The sequence below is a fragment of the Crocodylus siamensis genome, chromosome 5 (assembly GCF_052110815.1).
Source record: "Crocodylus siamensis isolate JL-2025a chromosome 5, ASM5211081v1, whole genome shotgun sequence".
Taxonomy (NCBI): Eukaryota; Metazoa; Chordata; order Crocodylia; family Crocodylidae; genus Crocodylus; species Crocodylus siamensis.
This window is the reverse complement of record NC_143399.1, coordinates 90,193,853-90,213,722: the sequence shown is the minus strand read 5'-3', so window position 1 is coordinate 90,213,722 and position 19,870 is coordinate 90,193,853. Positions and strand designations below refer to the sequence as shown.

Below are 19,870 nucleotides of genomic sequence, written 5' to 3'. Positions count from 1 at the left end.
TCCATGCTGCCTGGCTGTTTTCCTGGCCACATGTATGCATGCTGTGTCTTGCTCCTAGCAGCCCCAAGCAGGACTCCTTGCAGGCTAAAATGCTGCCCCATCTGCAAGGGGAAACCTGCTGTTTCCCAAGGGAACCCAGGCATCCAGGGGGTGCCTGGGCCTGGGCCTGGGCCCCATGGGCCTGTGTGTTAATACTCCTATGCACTCTGCTTACTTGTGGTTGCCTGCACTCTCTGTCCCAAGCAGGGAAGGGTTAACCTGGGGATCTGACTGGTCCCCACTGCCAAGGCTGCTGGGCTGTTGCTCTCCTTCAGGCTAAGCTTGCCCAAAGATTAACAATGGTAGTAGTCAGCAGTGGCAGTGGTGGCAGCTGGGCAGGCAGGTTAACCTTTCCTTCCTGCTTTCCTGGGACAGACATAATCATGGGGAGAAGGGGGTGAGAGGGGATCTGAGGTGCTGGGAAGTATGGAGTGGGGTGTGGGTAAGATCCAGGCTAGCTGGGGAGCAGGGATGGATAGGGTGTTTTTTGAGAGGAACAGATTCAGTTGTACAGAAAGTAACTCAGAAGGGGAAATGCTTGCTGCTTGCTGGAGTAATTGAGATATTCACTTGACTTACTAAACCTTACTCATCTTAGGGTAACGTGAGCTAGGTAATACAGATCACAGATAATCCTGCCCTGGTGCGTTGTAACTTTGAGCAGCATAATGAGTGCTTAAAACTTGTTTCACATGTTAATGTTGACAATTCAGTGTTTAAGAGCTCCAGAGATTCCCAAAATTACCGTGTAACAGGGCCCACATCTTCCAATCACCATTCAATTTCCAAACAGGTGTATACTATTCAGTTGTCTTTTCATTGCAAATTTGTTGCCTGTTTGGTCCTCTGTGTCCTTATCAACTCTCTTCTCAGTCTCCCTCTCTACCTCCTTTCTACCACACATCTTTGAATGTTTGTTTGCTCCCACACAATCTGGGGACCAAGCAACTTCAGATCTTGACAAAACTCAACAGTCTCAATAATGAATAAAACTTCATAGTAAAATGTAGGCTGAAATTCTACATCCTCTGTTGTTGTGGCGTGGAGGGACTTTTGGGTGCCTATACATGTGCAGCAAGGCTGTTCCAACACTGTAATAACAGCATGGCAGAGCAGACTCAATTAATCTAGTCTGCTGGAGTGTAGGCATTACCATGCTCCAACAGACTGCAGTATCACCTGTATCAATGTCCCTGCACTGAAAAAATGGCAGCGGAGGTGCTTTAAATAAGCTTGTTGAACCCCTGCTGCCATTTTTCATTGCAGGGACACTGATACACATGATGCTCCAGGTGGTTTAATTAGAGCGGTTCTCAGAGCCGCTCTAGTTAAAGCACCCCTTCCCCTCACTCCCAGAGCAAGTGTATAAATGACCCTTGAGTCCAACTTCAATTACACATTTAGCTTATGTGCACTGCAGGAAACAAGTAAAGTTTAAGTTCTTAATTTCAAGTGAGTCATTTTGCACATCTGCAAATAATAATTAGGAGATACATAATCAAGTCTTGGAATCCATATAATTGAACTCTGAAGGAGTTCCAGTACTATGGAGTGAGTGTATTTTAAATACAAAATAATATCTGGTGCATCCTTATTGTTCTTAGCATTATGATTGGATCATATAAAAAAGAAATATGCCTTAATCATTGGGCATTTTTATTTTTGGGAGAAGCCACATAACCAGTATTTACATTTAGTTCAGTGCATCACTACTCACCCCCCCCCATTAGATAAGTTATATTTTTATATAATTACAATAAATGTTGCCTCTGGAAAACATTTCACTATATCTGAGAACAAATGAAAAACAGCTGAAACCCCCATTGTGACACAATGACAGTTTTGTGAGTTCTGCCTGAAGTGCTCTAAGAGGTGATATGCTTTCTAACTCCTAGAGCAGAGACAATTAAGGCTGAAAGATAGAAAAGTTGAAAATTATCAGGCAAAAGATGGCAAGGTCAAGATGTCAAGGCACATCAAGAAATGTTAATGCCGATAAGAGGTTCAGTACAAAGTCTACTGACTATAGGCGCATTTTGTAGCACTTGAAAATAAGCCGTATAAAATCATATTGAAGTAGAATATGCCTCTGGAGGTATAATATTAATTTACTAGGGTCGTTAACTAAACTAAATATGTGAATGACGAATAGAAACTTGCACTGTAGGGAAGAAAGTGATAAATGTCTAGATTCACAATATTAGCAGCAGCACAAACAAAAAACAGAATGTAATTGTTTCTTATAGGAACATTTTGATAGAGATTGTCCTATACCTAAACATAATTCATGTGAGTCACTGGACTGGCACCAGCTGGAAAGCTGCCGTTATGTGTTCCCATAATTCATGGTTTCTATATCTGTTTTTGCTCTATATTGAGATGAGACTCTGAAGAGACCTGTCAACATTCTTCATAAAAAAATACCACCGAGATGCCCCAAAACAGCTGATTGAAGGTGAGTGACCCCATAGCTCAGTGATTAGGTCACATAAAAATAGGAGGCCTGAGTTCAGCTGCTTACTCTGAATCAGACAATGCAAGGATCTGAGCTTGGGTCTTTCAGCTGGTGCCTTTAGCAGTAGAACATCATCTGTTTCTTTCTCTTTTGACCAGGCATTTCATTCTGGAGCTCAAACACATTTCTAATGAAAGTTTCATCAAACTGGGATGTTCCCTTTAAAAGATTGTTTCAATGGATTGGCATTTTCTGACCAAAACCAAAAATCATTAGAAAATGTTCAACCAGATCTAAGCTGGATACATATCTGGTGAATCATCTGTATCAAAACCTTGTTCACGTTGCTGGTCTTCTTGTGAACGTTGGGGAGTCCCAAATGTTTGCTCATTGGTATCAGCAAGTTTTGAATCTCACTTTTTAATCCCTAGGTCACCCTATCTCCCAGTTTGAGTCTACTGTAGCCTTTTCAGGTAATTCTTTTGATACAACAATTGAAAATCAAGCCCTTGGGAATGGAAACAGATTCCAAGGTACATGAATTTAATAGAAGGCATAAGACTGCAATTAGAGCAGAAGAGCTATCATAGACCACTGGGTTTCTGACTTCCAGCTTCAGCTACTTTCAGTATAAGCTCCCCTGTGATCACCAGCACAACAAAACCAAGTTCCACAGCAACGGTTAAAAAATCTCACAGTAACCTTCATTTATTATAGAGTTTATTCTTCACTTCCACTCTTCCAACAAAAATGAACAGCTCTTGCTATTGGAGAAAATACTTATTCATGTAAAGTTTATTGATCACTACTTTCAAGAATAAGGTGGTTTTTTTTCATAGTGACTCAACTTCCTCAGCCTTGGCTGTCTTGGGTTAGTCTATAGAGCTTGGCTTGGAACTTCCTTTTCCTCTTTTGGCCTAGAACTTATAGTCAACCCATGTCCCTACCTCAGGGGTGGGTCATTGCTCCACAGAACAGTGCAATTTACCATTTTTACAAGGAAAGGTGGAGAACATGAAGCAGCTGTAGGAAAGTCCCAACAGTACAGGGAAAAAAAACAGATACCTGACTTGTTCAAAATAGTAAATCCTGAAGCAAAAATCCTGATTTTCATGGCATCTTGTAAAAATGCCAAATTGTTCAGCTGCAGAATCAAGGAGTTTATCTAGTCTTGCCTGAGTTCAGGCTTTCAGGTTTTCCCTACAGTCAATACCGAACACTTAAATTCATTTTTTAAATGAAAACTGTGATTCTGAAGTACTATTTTAGGTCTAAGCAAGAATTATACCAAAAAGACAGCAGTCCAACACAACAGCAGCAGCTTAGACATCCTTAATGTGCTTAAGGATACAACACTTTGGGATTTCAATGATACAGTTTTCAGTGTTATGTTGATTAACAAAACTTGTATTCCACACATGGATTGGCAAATCCTTTTATGGTACTCTTTGGAACCTGCTGATCATATTACTTTATCATCTTTTTCTGTTTCCCCCTGATAATTAAATGTAGATGAGTTGGTACTCTCCCAGAACTTGGATGGGAGATTTCCAAAGATAATCCACAATTAAACCAGAAGTCAAATTGGAGATTTTAGTAGGTAGCATTCCTCTTTTTGTCAGTAGTCCAGTTTATTATTATGAGATGCTGCATGAGACTGGTCTTCCTCATTAAGGAAATGTAAAACAAAAATCTTAATCATTTTTCTTTATAAAGATCCCTTTGCTAGTACTAGCTGGGAATTTTTGGATCATTTTTGTTTTGGCCATAACATGCTGATTTGTCAAAACCAAAGCTTTTCATGGGAGCAAATAGTTTTGATGGGGCAAAACAGAAGTCAGATCCAGGAGGGCATTCCGGCTGAAATTCAAGAGAGAGAACTCTAAAATAGGGAGATTATTAGTGATTTTCTTTGGAACAGTATGCCACAAATTAGCCTTGCAACCTCCCCAAGTGTTGCTCCAGTCTGCTTTCTCTGCCTGATCTGCAGCTCTGTTTCTCCTCCCAGCCTTATGCCAGCTGCCTGATATGCTGCTCTGCTTTCTGCTTCTTTTCCTGTGCTGTCTGTCCAGTTTGCTGCTTAACTTTCTCCTTCCTGCCATATTTGCTGCTGAAATGCCTGTCCCTTCCCTAGTCTGCCATGTGCCACAGGAAGGGGCTACCTTGGCCATGTGTGGTACCTGTGCCACAGGTTGGTCACCCTTGCTCTGCAACATGAGTTATAGGTTCAAGTCCCTCCTCCAAATGGGAGGAGAAGGCATTTGAGCCTAGTCTTCCATATCCTAGGTGAGTTCTCTGACCCCGAGGATACTGGCATTCTGAGTTCTGCCCCCTTCTTGTCTCTTCCACAGGGGTGGCTTCACATTTTAGAAATAATTAAATATCCATTTGAACAGACCACTTGTTATTTTGGGGTATTTCTCTGTTTCTTCACAAAATACTTAGAAAGTTGTTGTTCCATTCAAATTCAGGAATGTTTTTGAAAACTGGAATCTTTTTGTGGAATGGGGAAAGTATTTTTGGCCTTGCTCTAAACTTCTCACAATTTGTGTGGGTTCAAATGTCAACATGTATAATTGTATTCTGCTTACCTATGTTTGCCTGCCAGTTGCAATTACATGTGATATTCAGTGGCATTTCCTGTGCTAACCTGTGTTAGCTTTGCCAGGTTCTGTTAAGCTGCTCTGGCATTTTATCATACCAAAATCTGCATTCCAGTAGTGGTGAAGTGATATTACTGTACATACACTTTGGGAATGATTTTGGAATCCTGTAAGATTAAAGAAGTTCATCTGAAATAAAAATATTCTTTATTGATACAACATTTAAAGATATAATCTATGACTATGGTGAATAGGAGAAGTAAAGGAATGTTAAAAAGAAGCTGTAGTACTGGTAATAAGCAAGCAAAAATGAAAGTCAAATGATGCAGAAATTCATATCTAATGCAAAAAGCCTTTTAAATATATGTGTTGTAGAGATATAGCAAACAAACAAAAAAATTAAACCATTAAAACTGTGTAGTGTTAATACTTAAAAATTAATCAGAAGAGAAATCCAATTTGCTAATCCCTCACTAATCACAATGTCAAATAGGTCTCTCGTGTCCAGTTTCAGTATCAGGAATAAAGATCTGCTAGGGTAAAGAACAAAAGCTTGGGCTGTCTACAGGCAACTTTTAAAAAAAGTTAATGTTAATATTATGAGAGTTTTGAGTCGTACTGTCCAAATTGTGGATACAGGTGTTCTTAAATTGAATGGGATAGACAGCTGTGAATTTGTTTTGGCACAGATTAGAAATAGGGACATGCCATAAAACTCAAGTCTGGCCCTAGGACTAAACTTCTTCTAATGTTGACATTATTGCTAGGTTGTAAAGGTGCAAAAAACGGCATACCTCACAAATATTATGTTGTCCATCTCTAACATACACATTATTGCCACCTCACCAATTGCTCCTTAGGTCAGGAAATGAAACATAATTGCCCTCACTTTCTGTTATCTGTGCTGGATACTAGTCCTGAAACTGGCAAACAGGGCAAGCTTCAAGGAGGTGCTCTGCATATGGTACCCAGCTAGATTGTACAGGAACCCCTCCCATGTGGCAAAACAAACATGTACCTGCATTGACTCAGATTAAAATAGTGGTAGAAGCATTGCAGTGCCAGGAAAAAACTTCCTGGAGCCACTCTTCCTGTCCTGGTTTAGACTCCCTTCATATACTGCTCCCCAAGATTTATTCCCTCCGGTTTGCAGATGCATAGAAACTCAGTGGTGAGTCCAAGAGAAAGACAACCCTAAAAAACGCAACCTAGTTAATGGGAACAATTTCACCAATTTTCCTTGGGGCTTTGGATTACATTTGCTAAAGATAAAAAAAAATCAAACGAGTCTAAATTGAATCTTGCCATCAGATATGCAAAGACCTGTGTTGTATAACAATTCCCTTTCCAGGAGACAACAAAAAAAGTGGATTTTTCTTGTTCTGGTTTATGAAGAAGGAACATACTTGAATGCGATGACATATCTATTGTACTTAACATGATAAAAAGAGACATCATTTGTTCACTCTACTGGAATTTATCTCGAAAGGCACTCTGCATCCAAGCTTCTGTTTGAACAGGTTTTTACATTATCTCCTAATGTACAGTGAAAACCCATAGGACTACAAATTGGTTCTCATGATGTGATCAGGACTGGAGCCAGTAGTGCAGTATTCACCTGCAAAGTAACATTCGTGTCCCTAGATGAATAATATGCCATGCAATCATCATGGACTATTTCTTTACCTCCTCCTATTGTTTTCAAGTCTCCTGCTTCTGTCAGTTCTTCAAGCTCTAAAGACATTAAAGAATCACTGTCTGCTTTTATCATGGCTTGAGTGAAGCATGAGAATAATAGGATTGTGCAAATAAAGTGAAATACTTGAACAAATCTGGTGCATAGCTAGCAAGATCTGGGCATGCAATACCTTTAGTGCCAATTTGACTAACACATCCACAAACCATCTAAAGCACATTATGCTTGAGTCCAGAGACTATTGTCTCTGAATTTTATTATCATAGGGCAGCAATGCACAGTAAGGGATCCTGAAGGCCTGTCTTATTTTCAGACAAAAAAAGCCTTTGGTGAGCACACAATATTAGCATGAGACTATTAAGGCATACTGTGATCAAGGATATAGCTTACCGCATATGGTATTTTGGAGTTTCAAACAAAAAAATCAGAAATTGTCTATGCTTTTTCTTATTTCTAATACTGAACAGAAACTGAAATATTTTGTCAGGTAAAAATATTTAGGGGACATTAAAATACTAAGCAAAACTCCAGTGCTTAGAAATTAAAAGGCAGACAAGGTTCTTTGCGTGAATCTGATATCTTTTATTAGACCAACTTAAATAGTTGGAAAACAATTATTAAGCAAGATTTCGGGTTCAAAAACCCTTTGTCAGGCTAAGGAAGGAACCCGAAAGCTTGCTTAATAATTGTTTTCCAACTATTTAAGTTGGTCTAATAAAAGATATCAGATTCACGCAAAGAACCTTGTCTGCCTATGTCCTTAGACCAACATGGCTACAACCTACACCCCTGTAGAAATTAAAAGGATGCTTTCTCTAACAAAGGTTTTCTCTTGTGAAGGAACCAATACTGGTCTCTGTTGAGGTTAGGATATGGGACTACAGCTTTAGTTCAATATAGCGTCTCCTATATTTCTATGGTTTTTGTCTAACACTCTCATCTCCAGGGTCTCATCCACCATTTTTTTTCAATTGTCACATGGATCTACACCTTTAAGATTAAAGAAATACCAAAATATTTTTCCAAGGACATAGCCTAAGAAGAATTTCAATTCATGGCTCAAATTTTTGAGGTTTCAAAAAAGTCTGATAGGCATCCAACATTTCCCCTGGCAGGAATGAGATGAAATTCAGATATTGCCATTGCTGGGATAAGACAATTGGGTCAGATAAGCCTCCTATCCCATGGCCTTAAAACCTTGACCTTTGAGACAGGGAGTGGGTGGACAAGTAAGTAAGGACTATGTGTCCACTATCCCAATGAGCAAGCAAGAGAGATGTAGTTAAATCTTTGGTCCACTCCAGGAAAGTGAAACTCAGGGTGAAAGAACAAATGTCCCTTAAATACACATGTAGGGCAGAATACTGTTCTCTGGAGAAAGGGAATACCAGAGAAAATCATGCCTATCCCCGGGTGGTTCTAAGACAGCATTGCTCTCTCCTAACATTTCCAACAGGCAGATGGTATCAGCCTAGGCATGTACAAACATTATATTACTTTTATCTCCAAATCTAATGAGCACAGCATTAAAATTAAGGGGAGAAAGTTTGAGTAGTAGGAGTGATCAACATTGTTTTCTATTTTTCCTTTTTTCCCCCTTGGCTGAAAAGAATGTAATTGTAGCAGAGCCTTAGGTGATGTTACCCCACTCTCCCTGTCTATCATGGATGTCCTTCTGAATAGAAAGTTAGCAGCCCAATAAATTTTTAAATTTAATTTGGGCTGTGTTTCTGTTCCATGGCTCAATGCCAACATTTAGTCCAAGGAAAGTATGGTAATGATTTTGATTTCACATAAAGGGCAGCATATTGGAAATATTCTTCATAATGAGACTTTGATTTATGACATTGGCAATGTGATCTCTTCCAGCAGTGAGTTATTAGCAAATATTTAGTGGTTAAAAAGGTCCTGAAACCAGACAGCTAAATCCATTCATTAAATGCCTTTATATATTTGTGAGACTGCATTATCAAGTAAATCATGGATTGGTTCCTAGAATGTTTTGGGTGATATTCTTTTCTCTATGAATAGGCATCTTCTCTTGTTTTTATGGAGTATATTTATCAACTCTGTATACAGAATTTTTTTTCGCACTTGAGCGTGTCTACATGAGCTATTAATGTGATATAGACTTACTGTGCAGTAAAATACTGTACAGTATACTTACTGTGCTTACACTATGTGCTTAGTATGTTTACACTGCTTACTGTGCAGTAAAATACTGCATGTGTAAACATGCTCCTGGGGAAGGATTGCTGTGCAGTAAAATACTGCGCAATGATCCTTCCCTGAGAGCATGTTTACACATGCACTCTGTTGGGAGCAAATCTGCTTCCAATGGAAATAGCTTGGTACAGGGTTGCTCCTGCCCTGCTCTGCCCCCCTGCAGTAGCTTCCTGATGTGCTAGCCCAGGAGCTGGCAGAGGGCACTGGGGAGTGGTCCTGATGTGCACAGAGCCAAGAGAGCTCTGCCAGCTGCAGCAGCACCTGTCTCTTGGCCCTGTGCATATCAGAAGGGGTCAATGTGCATGGGTCTAGGAGATAGGTCCCACTGCAGCTAGCAGAGCTTCCCTGGCCCTGTGCACATCGGTTCACACAACTGCCTGTTAGTCTTGTGACCAGTGGGGCTTCGCTGCCCAGCAGGAAGCTCACTAGGAGCTATCCCACTTGTTGGGGCACCTGTTTTTACAGGCAATAGAAAACTGCCCATTAGCCTAATTTACTATGCAGTGATTACTGTGTACATACATGTTTAAGCCTTACTGTGCAGTACATTAGTCTATTGTACAGTAAAGTGTTTCATGTAGACACACCCAATGAGTGCTCAATTTGAAAAAACTCAGGAAAAATATATTATGAACCATTTTGGAGGTTTAATGTTAACATGTTATTGTAAGTGCTGGACTCCCTACTGTCTCTGTTCATGAGCTTCACAGCTTTCATCTTGTCCCTATAATACACTTCTCTTCCAAAGGATAATCCATATCATCTAACAAGAAGCCACCCAGAGCAAAAATGAAGCCTTTCTAAGGAAAATTTTCAACCAGGCTGTATCATCATAAGAAATGGAAATAAGGCTCAATGGAAAAGGAATATTTTATTCCCAGCTTAAACACAAAGAGAAGAAACATGGCACAAATGCTAAGGAGCTGTCATCAATGGAAGGAGCTGCGGCCTGAGGGGAGAGGTTTGCACATTGCAGAAGAAGACAGCTTTTATAGATGGGAAGTAGTTATATAACATGATGAGATGAAGAGAGGCAGAGCTCCAGGGGACAATCATCCTCTACGAGCTGGATGCCCAGTCATGCAAAAAACATTTCCAAACAACAAATTAATTTAACAGGAATTGCAGCTGCATAGGAAAGAATGGCAGGCTCAGCGATAAAAGTACCCTGGCGGGGCGGGGAAACAACCTAACAACCTACGCATTCAACATATGGAAGTAGATGCAAGGAAAGATCCTTGTAAATTGTTTGCTCTAGAATGACAAGTTTCTCTTCTCCATTTTTTTCTCTTTTTACTCCACCTTCCACCCCACTCTAAGACCTTGATCCTGCATAAATGAATGCCCAAGTTCATGCATGTGAATAATTCCTTGGAGTTTAGAAATTTTGGCAGGTGTTAGTGTTTGTAGGACTGGATCTGTAGTAAAGATACATGAGTTGTCATTTGGAAGTAAAACAAAATATATAACTTGTGGCCTAGCTTTCCTGAGGACATGTTAGATGTAAATGTATGGCCTACTACAGATAGTATTGGTCTGGTACTCTGGAGACCTCATTCAGCTTCCAGCCCTGCCAGTTACCTACTGTGTTGCCTTGGCTATGTCACTTCACATTTCTGGGATCATTTCCCCAAGCTGTGCCTGTCATGTCTATTTACATTGTAAATTCTTCAATGCAGAGACTGTCTCTTCACATGTTTGTACACTAGGTAACGTGCTGGGGCCATAATCTCATTTGGAACTCCCAAAAGTCACTGTAATATAATAACAGCCATAATTTTCCCCTCCCCCCATACTACATGCATGTTACCATACTCTTTCTGTAAATCTTTGTCTTGCACATATATACGGTTAGATAGGTACCAGCATAACTAATGTAGAGATATACCTGTACTTGGCCTTTACTGAGTTCATAAATTGTGTGTGCTGTTGCAATATTTTTCTCCTTACCTCCTTGTTTTCTATAAATGATGATATCAAGGCTCTTTGCTTCAAGTTCAAAAACAAAGTGAATTCTGGTCAGCCTGATGTTTGACATATCTGCAATTCCACAATGTCCAGACCTGGATCAGCTAAACTCAAAGGAGCAGACCCTGAAAAAAGGTCAGTGTTGTTTCTGTTAGCCAAGCGTGCCTGAATCGCTCTTCAGTTACCTCATGTCCCTAGCCTATCTTGATTGATTTTCTTCTAGCTGTGTAGTTCTATAGTCTACAATTAGGAAAAATCCTAATCAAATGAAGGCTCTTAAGGAAAGAAACAAGACATAGAGCACTTCGATGGATGTGGAAGATTGTCAGAACAGGCTGAACCAGGGAAAAGATAATCAATGTACATAGTTTAACTATGGGACAACTTAAGGACAAATGTTGGAGAAATATAACATTTTGTAAGCATCACTAATCTGATATATATGGCGACTGAAATTGTTTTTTCTACCAGGACAGTTGCTGTGGGTCTACGACCTGAAGCCAGAAAACATCATAGCCTTTATAGTGGCAGCCTTTATGCTGCACAATATTTGTGAGACCCAGAGGAAGATTTTCAGTCAGTTGTGTGCTGACAAAGTGCAAGAGGCAGTGGCAGCGGCAGCAGTGGCCAGCAGAGATGTGGGCAGGCAGCCATGGCACTAGACAGTATCAACATGGAGAAGCGGGTCTGGCGGTCCTTGTACAGAATTGCCTGAAAGTGCTAGTTTTTGGCATCATCCATAATATGTAGTGATTGTTCTTCATTATATTTGTTTTGCTTATTTACAACAGAAACCATCAGTGTCTGTCTGCAGTGCATTTCTGTGAAAAGTAATGGAGAGAAGTTATCAGTTTGGGTGGAGGGGGAATGAGGGTGGAGGATGAGCAGGGTATAGGGGGCGGGGTTGGAGCAGCTGTCTTGACTGGGCTAGGGGGCTATTGTTTGCAGGCTGGCATTGGTCTGGTGGCGGGGGAGGGGGGGGGGCACAGCTCACTACCTGACACCACCTAGCCACCCTGAATCATGTCCTGTGAAGGGTTAATTAAACCTCTCATTGGGCAGGTGGGGGTTGGGTGGGTGGGATAGGGAGTGGTATGAACAGCCTGCAGGAGGCCTCTGTTTTTTTTGGGGGGGGGGTGCACTTGCCTAGGTTGTTGGGAGGACCAAAATCCTCCTAAAATGTCTGCTGTATCCAGCTGCTTCTTACCTACCTTCTATATCCAACTGCAAAGAACATTTTTTGAATTAAAGAAAAGGTCTCCATTTACTACACCATAATTATTTATCAAGGTGCTGAGATGCTGACATGCTGACACATGGAAAGATTGACAGGGAAGGAAATGGTGGGGGGGGTGCAGTCCACATTAATCCCAACATTTCACAAAGCCGTATGCTGTGCAAAACACACAATGTTGATGTGCTGTCTGTAGCTATTCACAGTGTCATGGCACCACATGGGCAGGGGGAAGGGAGGGGAGGAAGCAAGCCCTGTCAGGGGTCCCCATGGAAACTGTTCCAAGGCCGGACAGCTGGGGAATGCTGAGAAACGTAGTCCTAAAACGTGGAAAACTAACAACTGTCGAATGGACCCAAGGTTTTGCTCCCCTCCTCCCACACACACACTGTACTATTACTACACCATTAAGTTTTGTAATAAGCATTCATGGCACATCTGTTTTGGCAGCACACCACCACTGCACACCACCACTACCCACCACCAACAGCTGTAATTGCCAATGGTGATGTGGAGGAGGATGAGGAGCTGGGGCAGCACCTGCTCCTCTCTTCTCATAGAAATATATATTTCTAATATGATATAGTTTAAAAAAATCATATATACATTTACATTATATTCTAACATGGGAGTTCACACTGTTCAGAGCAGGGGCTGTGGGAGCGATGCACTTGGCTTGGCATGGGGATTCCCACCATGGGGTCACCTGCTGGAGACTGCATGGAGCCTAGTGGGGTGCAAGTAGCAGGGTTTTGGGGTGACTGCAGTTTGGCAGGGGGAGGGGGAGGGGCTTAGTGTGAGGCCTCCGGGGGGCACAGGGACTGTGGAGGGAGGGGATTACTTGTTATTACTTAATGGTTTACTGGTAACCATGCACCTCCTGCTGTAATTCAGTAGGGAAGACAGCACCAGGGTATATTGTTATTTGGCTCCCTCTGCTGGAATTTACAGGAAATTGCACACCGGGGTTAATTCATTCAAAAGCCCTGTGCATACAAACACAGACGCAATGCACCAAACTAAACAAATTTAAATGTTATAATCCTCTATAAATTAATGAGGATTAAATGCCACGGTGTGTACACGAGCCTTTCTACATTGTTCTGGCCACATGGCTAAGCCAATGGCCTAAGATGTGGGGGGATGTGGGTGCACTAGAAGGGTGCAATAGGCTACAAGCTGACCTTGACAGGTTGCAACGGTGGGCGGAGGAGAATAGGATGGGGTTTAACACTGATAAGTGCAAGGTGTTGCACATGGGGAGGAAGAACCGGCACCACACTTACAGGTTGGGGAACTCCCCTCTTGCCAGCACGGAGACGGAAAAGGATCTTGGAGTCGTCATTGACTCCACGATGAACATGGGCCGGCAGTGTGGGGAGGCAGTCAAGAAGGCCAACCGTACCTTGTCATGCATCCACAGATGCATCTCGAGCAGGTCCAGGGAGGTGATCCTCCCCCTCTATGTGGCACTGGTCAGGCCGCAGCTGGAGTACTGCGTCCAGTTCTGGGTGCCACACTTCAAGAGGGACGTGGACGATATGGAAAGAGTCCAGAGGAGGGCCACTCGTATGATCAGGGGTCAGCAGGGCAGGCCTTATGAGGAGAGGCTACAGGACCTGAACCTGTTTAGCCTCCACAAGAGAAGGTTAAGGGGGGACCTTGTGGCCTGCTACAAACTGGTCAAGGGGGATCAGCAGGTATTGGGGGAGTCCCTGTTCCCCCGTGCGCTGCCAGGAGTGACCAGGAATAACGGTCACAAGCTGGCGGAGGGTAGGTTTAGACTAGATATTAGGAGGCGCTACTTCACAGTCAGGGCGGCTAGGGCCTGGAACCAGCTTCCAGGGGAAGTGGTGCAGGCTCCTAGCCTGGGGATTTTTAAAAGGAAGTTAGATGAGCACCTTGCCCGGGCCATCTGACCCCGGTGCTCTTTCCTGCCAAGGCAGGGGGTCGGACTAGATGATCTACTTAGGTCCCTTCCGACTGTAGCTACTATGAAACTATGAAACTAAAGGGAATAAATGACTTGTTAAGCATTTATATCTATTCATTCCTTGGTTTTTCTGCTGGGACCGCCTAATAAGGTGCTAATTGTAGTGAAAGTGGAAATATTAGAGACATGAGCATTTATCCACTGGCAACTGGACTGTTAATGTGAAGTTACATATAAGATAGAGGTGGGCAGTATTTTAAAGCCTGAATGGTTCAGAGGGGCATGAACTTTTCTAGGAAACAGCTTTGTCAAGATGCCATGACCATAGTGACTTTCTTTAGTAGTGGATCCAGGAATGGGATGAATATCGCTGTTCTCCACCTTTCTACTCTATACTGAAATCAGAAGCAGGTAAATGGATGTGGCCAGCAGCAGTAACAACATTTGCCCCATTGGGTCCAGAGCCCTGCAAGAGCAGGGGCTCTGGCCTTCCCCACACCAAGAGTTCACGTGCAGCATAGCTAATGGGGCTGTGCAACCGTATGATTGCACCCCCTCTGAATCCACCCCTACCTTTGTTGTAGCAAAGTAAGTGTCTGTTGCTGCTGCTCTTTGCTGGTGCCATTCATTTGTTCACTGTCAACAGGCTCCATGTCTTCTATGAAAGTCTCAAAAGTATCTTGATATCTTATTTATCCTGCTCTCCATTATTGCACCTGAACAGCTTTTCTGTCTGATGATGCAGTCTGTGCAACTGGTGCATGTTTGAAGTGTACAGTTGGAGGCTAGCCTTTGCCCCTCTGTTTCTACATAGGGTAACCATACATCTGGGTTTTCCAGACATCCTTTTTTTTGGGTCCTCCCATTGCAGTCCAGGCATCTTTTTAAATTATCAACAAATATCCAGGATTTTGCTCTGCTCAGCATCAAGTTTTTCCTGGCACTTCCCACCTTGCCTAGGAAGGAGCTGCTTGAGGCTGGGGGGAGCAGTGGGAGAGCGATTGGAGGCAGGGGGCATCATGTGCAACTGCGCATGCACATCCACTTGGCTGGCATGCAGCCAGGCAGGGTGGTGGGGGTGCTGGCTCTGGATTTAGGATCCAGATACCTTGTTTGGGGCAGGGGGACCCACCCAACCCCTGCCCCACCCAACCTTTCCATTCAATAAGAGGCAAATTTATTGATACACAGTGATAACAAAAGAGAAACAATACTTCTGCATATCTACCAAATCCTAGGGCTGTCATCAGAATCAAAGTACATCTGGTCAGGATGCAGGCTCCACTCTGAGGCTGTCTCTTAGGTGTTAGATGTCAGCATGGTATGTCAGTATTTTGGAGGTGGGATCCTGAGGCCCACAACCCCACTCCAGTCGGGTGTATGAGACGGGTTGGCCATGTGGCCTTGGGGACCCTTCCTGGGGGATGGAGACAGGGAACCCCTCTCGGGGAGGAGAAGGAGGAGAAATGGGAAGAGATGAAAAGAAAGAGAAAGGGGGACCAAAGCGAGAGAGGGACAGAGACAGACTCTTGTTACTTTCCAGTTTCTGCTTTTGTATTCTCCTTCTCCCTTGATGACTCCTGATGACTCTACATCTGTGGCTATCTCTGGTTGGTTGTCTCTTTGTGGTCACACATCCACATAGCCTTCCAGACCTTCTTCTAATTTGGCCTGTTTCCCCAAAACTGGGACTCGGGTTCCCCTGCTGCTCTGGGGCCTTGTAGCTGGTGTCACTTATCTTGTGTTATGGGACGGTATGGTACATACTCCCCTGGTTTCCAGGCTGTTGTCTAGGATACGTTTCATAGAATCATAGAATCATAGAAGTAGGGTTGGAAGGGACCTTGTAGATCTTCAAATCCAACCCCCTGCCTGGGCACGAGAAAAACAGGGCTCAAATGTCTCCAGCCAGATAGGCATCAAGCCTCTTCTTAAAGACCCCCAGGGTAGGAGCCAGCACCACTTCCCATGGAAGTTGGTTCCAGATCCTAGCCGCCCTGACTGTGAAGTAGTTCTTATGGATGTCTAATCTAAACCTACTCTCCAGCAACTTATGGCATATTACCCTTGTTATGCCAGGGGGTACTAGGGGAAACAAGGTCTCTCCCAAACCCTTCTGGTCCCCCCAGTGAGTATATAGATGGTCACCAGGTCCCCCCTCCGCCTTCTCTTGTGAAGGCTGAACAGGTTCAGGTTCCGCAGTCTCTCATTGTAGGGGCTGCCCTGTTGTCCCTGGATCATGTGGGTGGCCCTCCTCTGGACCCTCTCAATGTTGTCCACATCCCTCCTGAAGTGGGGCGCACAGAACTGGACATAGTACTCCAGCTGTGGCCTGGCCAGTGTCACGTAGAGGGGGAGGATCACCTCCTTGGCCCTACTTGAGATGCACCTGTGGATGCACGACAAGGTCCAGTTAGCCCTGCCAGCCGTGACCTTGCATTGTCGGCCCATGTTCATCTTGGAGTCAATAATGATTCCAAGATGCCTTTCTGCCTCCATACTCTCAAGAAGGGAGATTCCCATCTTATAAGTGTGCTGCTGGTTACTACTGCCTGAGTAATATTGTCAGTATTGAAATGCATCCTGTTTTTGTTAGCCCACCCCTGTAACTTATCTAGGTCTTGCTGAAGTCTTTCCCTACCTACTATCGTGCTCGCCTCACCCCAAATTTTGGTATCATCAGTGTGGGGATGTGGGGTATGTCACCCGCAAGTGAGATCCCCAATTTCCCCGGATGTCCCCTGGAGAGGAGGGGGTACACGCCGGACCGCCGCGTCGCTGCCAATCTCGCCTGCCACGACTTGATGGAAAACAAAAAGGGGTTCACCCGGGCGGTGAGTTGACGGTCTCCGTAACAGGGTACCCCGACTCCAAAGTCCAGGGGTCCTGAGGGCTCCTCCACCCCTACACCCTCGCCCGAGCCTCCGGGATAGGGGGGCCCCACTGGGATGCCCCCCCGATGGAATAGTCCGGCGGGATACTCGTCTACTGACGAGCCCGCCTCGGAGTCCCCCCCAGTACCTAGTGTCCCTGATACTGGGGCTCCTCGAGTCCGTATTTTTCCGGCCCTAACGGGCCTGCGTCTCTAGACCCGGGTTGGCTACAAAGTCCGCCGCCCTGCCCGCAGGTCCTCCTCCGTGACCAACCGGCCACCATCCGCCGGAGGAGGGTCCCTCCGGCCGAGGTTCCCTTTTCGAGACCCTCCGTCGGAACCGCCACCGGTCCCTGTGCTACTTGTGACGTGGCGGGACGCCTCGCTGCTCCTGGCTCCACTGTGGTCCCCTCTGTTGCCGCCGGGGTTCGCCGCGTGGCGTCCGGTCCCGTTGCTGCATGCCCTGTTAGCGCCGGCTCCGCTGCTCCCGGTTCCGCGCTTACCGGTTCCGCGCCTCCCGGCTTCGCTGCTCCCGGTGCCGCTGCCGCCGGCTCCGTCGCAGTCCGCACCTCCCGCGCTGCTCCCGGCCCCGCTGCTCCTGAAGCTGCCGCCGCTGGCTCCGCTGCTGTCGACGTCTCTCGTGCCGCTCCCAGCTCCGCCGCTCCCGAAGCTGCCGCCGCCGGCTCCGCCGCCGTCCGCGCCTCCCGCGCTGGTCCCGGCTCCGCTGCTCCCGGGTCTGGCTCCCGTCAGAGCCTCCGTCTCCCTCTGCACGGGGTAGGGGTGCTCCTTTTATTTCCCTGGGCCGGTCCCACGCCGGCCCGGTTTACGTTCCAGGGGACTTCAAAGTCCCGACCAGACTTCCGGGTTAGGTCCCGGAAGCTGGGCGGAAACCCGGGCTTCCTTCCTCGGGCCCGGTCCCCTGTGGTCCCGGCGCCCTCACACACCCCACCCCTGGAGACGCCGCTAGGCATTCTTTTAACTGCTATCGGCTCAGCCTCTATTGGCTGCGGCCCTCTTGTGAGGGGTGGTTCCGAGGGTGCCGAAAGTGCCTCACTCCCCCCGAACCTAGACAAAAAGTCAGCTACCGTGTTACTCTGCCCAGGTTTGTAACCTATTTCAAATTGATATGGCTGTAGGGCAAGTGCCCACCCCATTATTCTGGCATTCTCCGTTTTGGCGGAGTTCAGCCATCGCAGCGGGGCGTGATCAGTTATGAGCCGGAACTTCCGGCCCAATAAATAGTATCTAAAGTACTCTATCCCCCACCTTATTGCGAGGCACTCCCTCTCTATTGTGGAATACCTCTCCTCATGTACGTTGAGTCTGCGGCTCGCGAATGCCACTGGACGCTCCTCTCCCTCCACCTCTTGGGAGAGGACGGCTCCCAAGGCGTATGCCGAAGCGTCAGTCTGTAAAATGAAGGGGATAGTAAAGTCTGGGGTGTGCAATACTACCCCCTGACACAGGGCTCGCCTCAGTTCCTCAAACGCTCGATGCCTTTCGGGGGTCCAGTGGACACGGGGCGGTTCTCGGCCCTTAGTGGTATCAACCAAGGGGTTGGCCAGTTCAGCAAACCGCGGTATGAACCGCCGATAATAGCTGGCCAGTCCCAGGAAGGCTCGCATTTGTTTTTTAGTTACAGGAGCCTCATAGTCCCGTAATGCCGCTACTTTATCCTTGAGGGGCCTTACCTGTCCTCGGCCCACCAGGAAGCCCAGGTATTTTGTTTCGGCTTTGCCTAGTGCACACTTCCTCGGGTTGACCGTTAGGCCCTTTGCTTGTAATTCCTGCAATACCTTCCTTAGGGCCTGAAGGTGTTGGGCCCATGTTTTGGTGTAAATGACGATGTCATCAATGTACGCTGTGGCGTACGCTTGGTGGGGCGCCAGGAGCCAATCGATGAGCCTTTGGAAGGTGGCTGCCGCCCCGTTCAGCCCGAAGGGCATTCGCTTAAACTCGTAAAGGCCCCACGGGGTTCCGAAGGCCGTCTTGGGTTGGTCCTCTTTTCGTAAGGGGATCTGCCAGTAACCTTTGGCTAGATCCAAGGTGGAAATGAAATTGGCCTGGCCAATACGCTCCACGAGTTTGGTTACCTGTGGCATGGGGAAAGCATCGAATTGAGTAATAGCGTTCAGTTTTCTGAAGTCGATGCATATCCTCAAACTGCCGTCTGGCTTCTCTACGGCTACCAGCGGGCTCCGCCATGGGCTGCGGGACGGGGTGATGATGCCTTGAGCTAGCATGTTGTCAATTTCGTTCTTGATGGATTGGCGCTTAAAGAAAGGGATCCGCCTTCTCTCTAGCCACCTGGCCCCGTGGCATCCGGATGGTATGTTCTACCCCGTCAGCCTTTCCCGGAGTCTCGGTGAACACGTCCTGGAACTCCGCCATGAGCCGCTGCAGCTCCCTCTGCTGGGGCGGCGAAAGGGGCGTTCCACCCTCGGGGTGTCTCTCGGTCAGGGGTTTAGGACTCACTTCTGGGTTGGAATCTTGATCGTCTCTAAGCTCCTGATCTAATTCCAACAGGAGTCCTTGGGGTTCCTGCCACTCCTTTAATAAATTAATATGAAGAATCTGGGATGACCTCTGACGGCCTTCCCTCTGAACTTCGTAGGTCACTGGGCCGGTTCGCCGGATGACCCGGGCTGGCCCTTGCCATCTGGCCTCGAATTTACTGGGCTGGTTGTGCAACATAACCAGCACCTTTTGGCCGGGCTGTAGCTCCCTTTCTTGGGTCCCTCGATCGTACCGGCGCTTTTGCTGCACTTGAGCCTGAGCGAGATTGTCTTGAGCCGCTTGCTGGGCCCTGTGGAGACGCTCCTGGAACTCTTGCGCGTATCCGTC

General features: G+C 45.7%; 1 protein-coding gene across 1 annotated transcript in view; it reads right to left on the bottom strand.

The window, feature by feature from the left end:
* Positions 1-14,807, bottom strand: part of LOC149864394 (uncharacterized) — a 78,129-nt gene extending 63,322 nt beyond the window's left edge. The window contains exon 1 of the mRNA XM_090049780.1: positions 14,728-14,807. Coding sequence (XP_089905906.1) covers positions 14,728-14,807 — 80 coding nt within the window. The remainder of the gene's footprint in view (positions 1-14,727) is intronic.
* Positions 14,808-19,870: the final 5,063 nt, after the last annotated feature.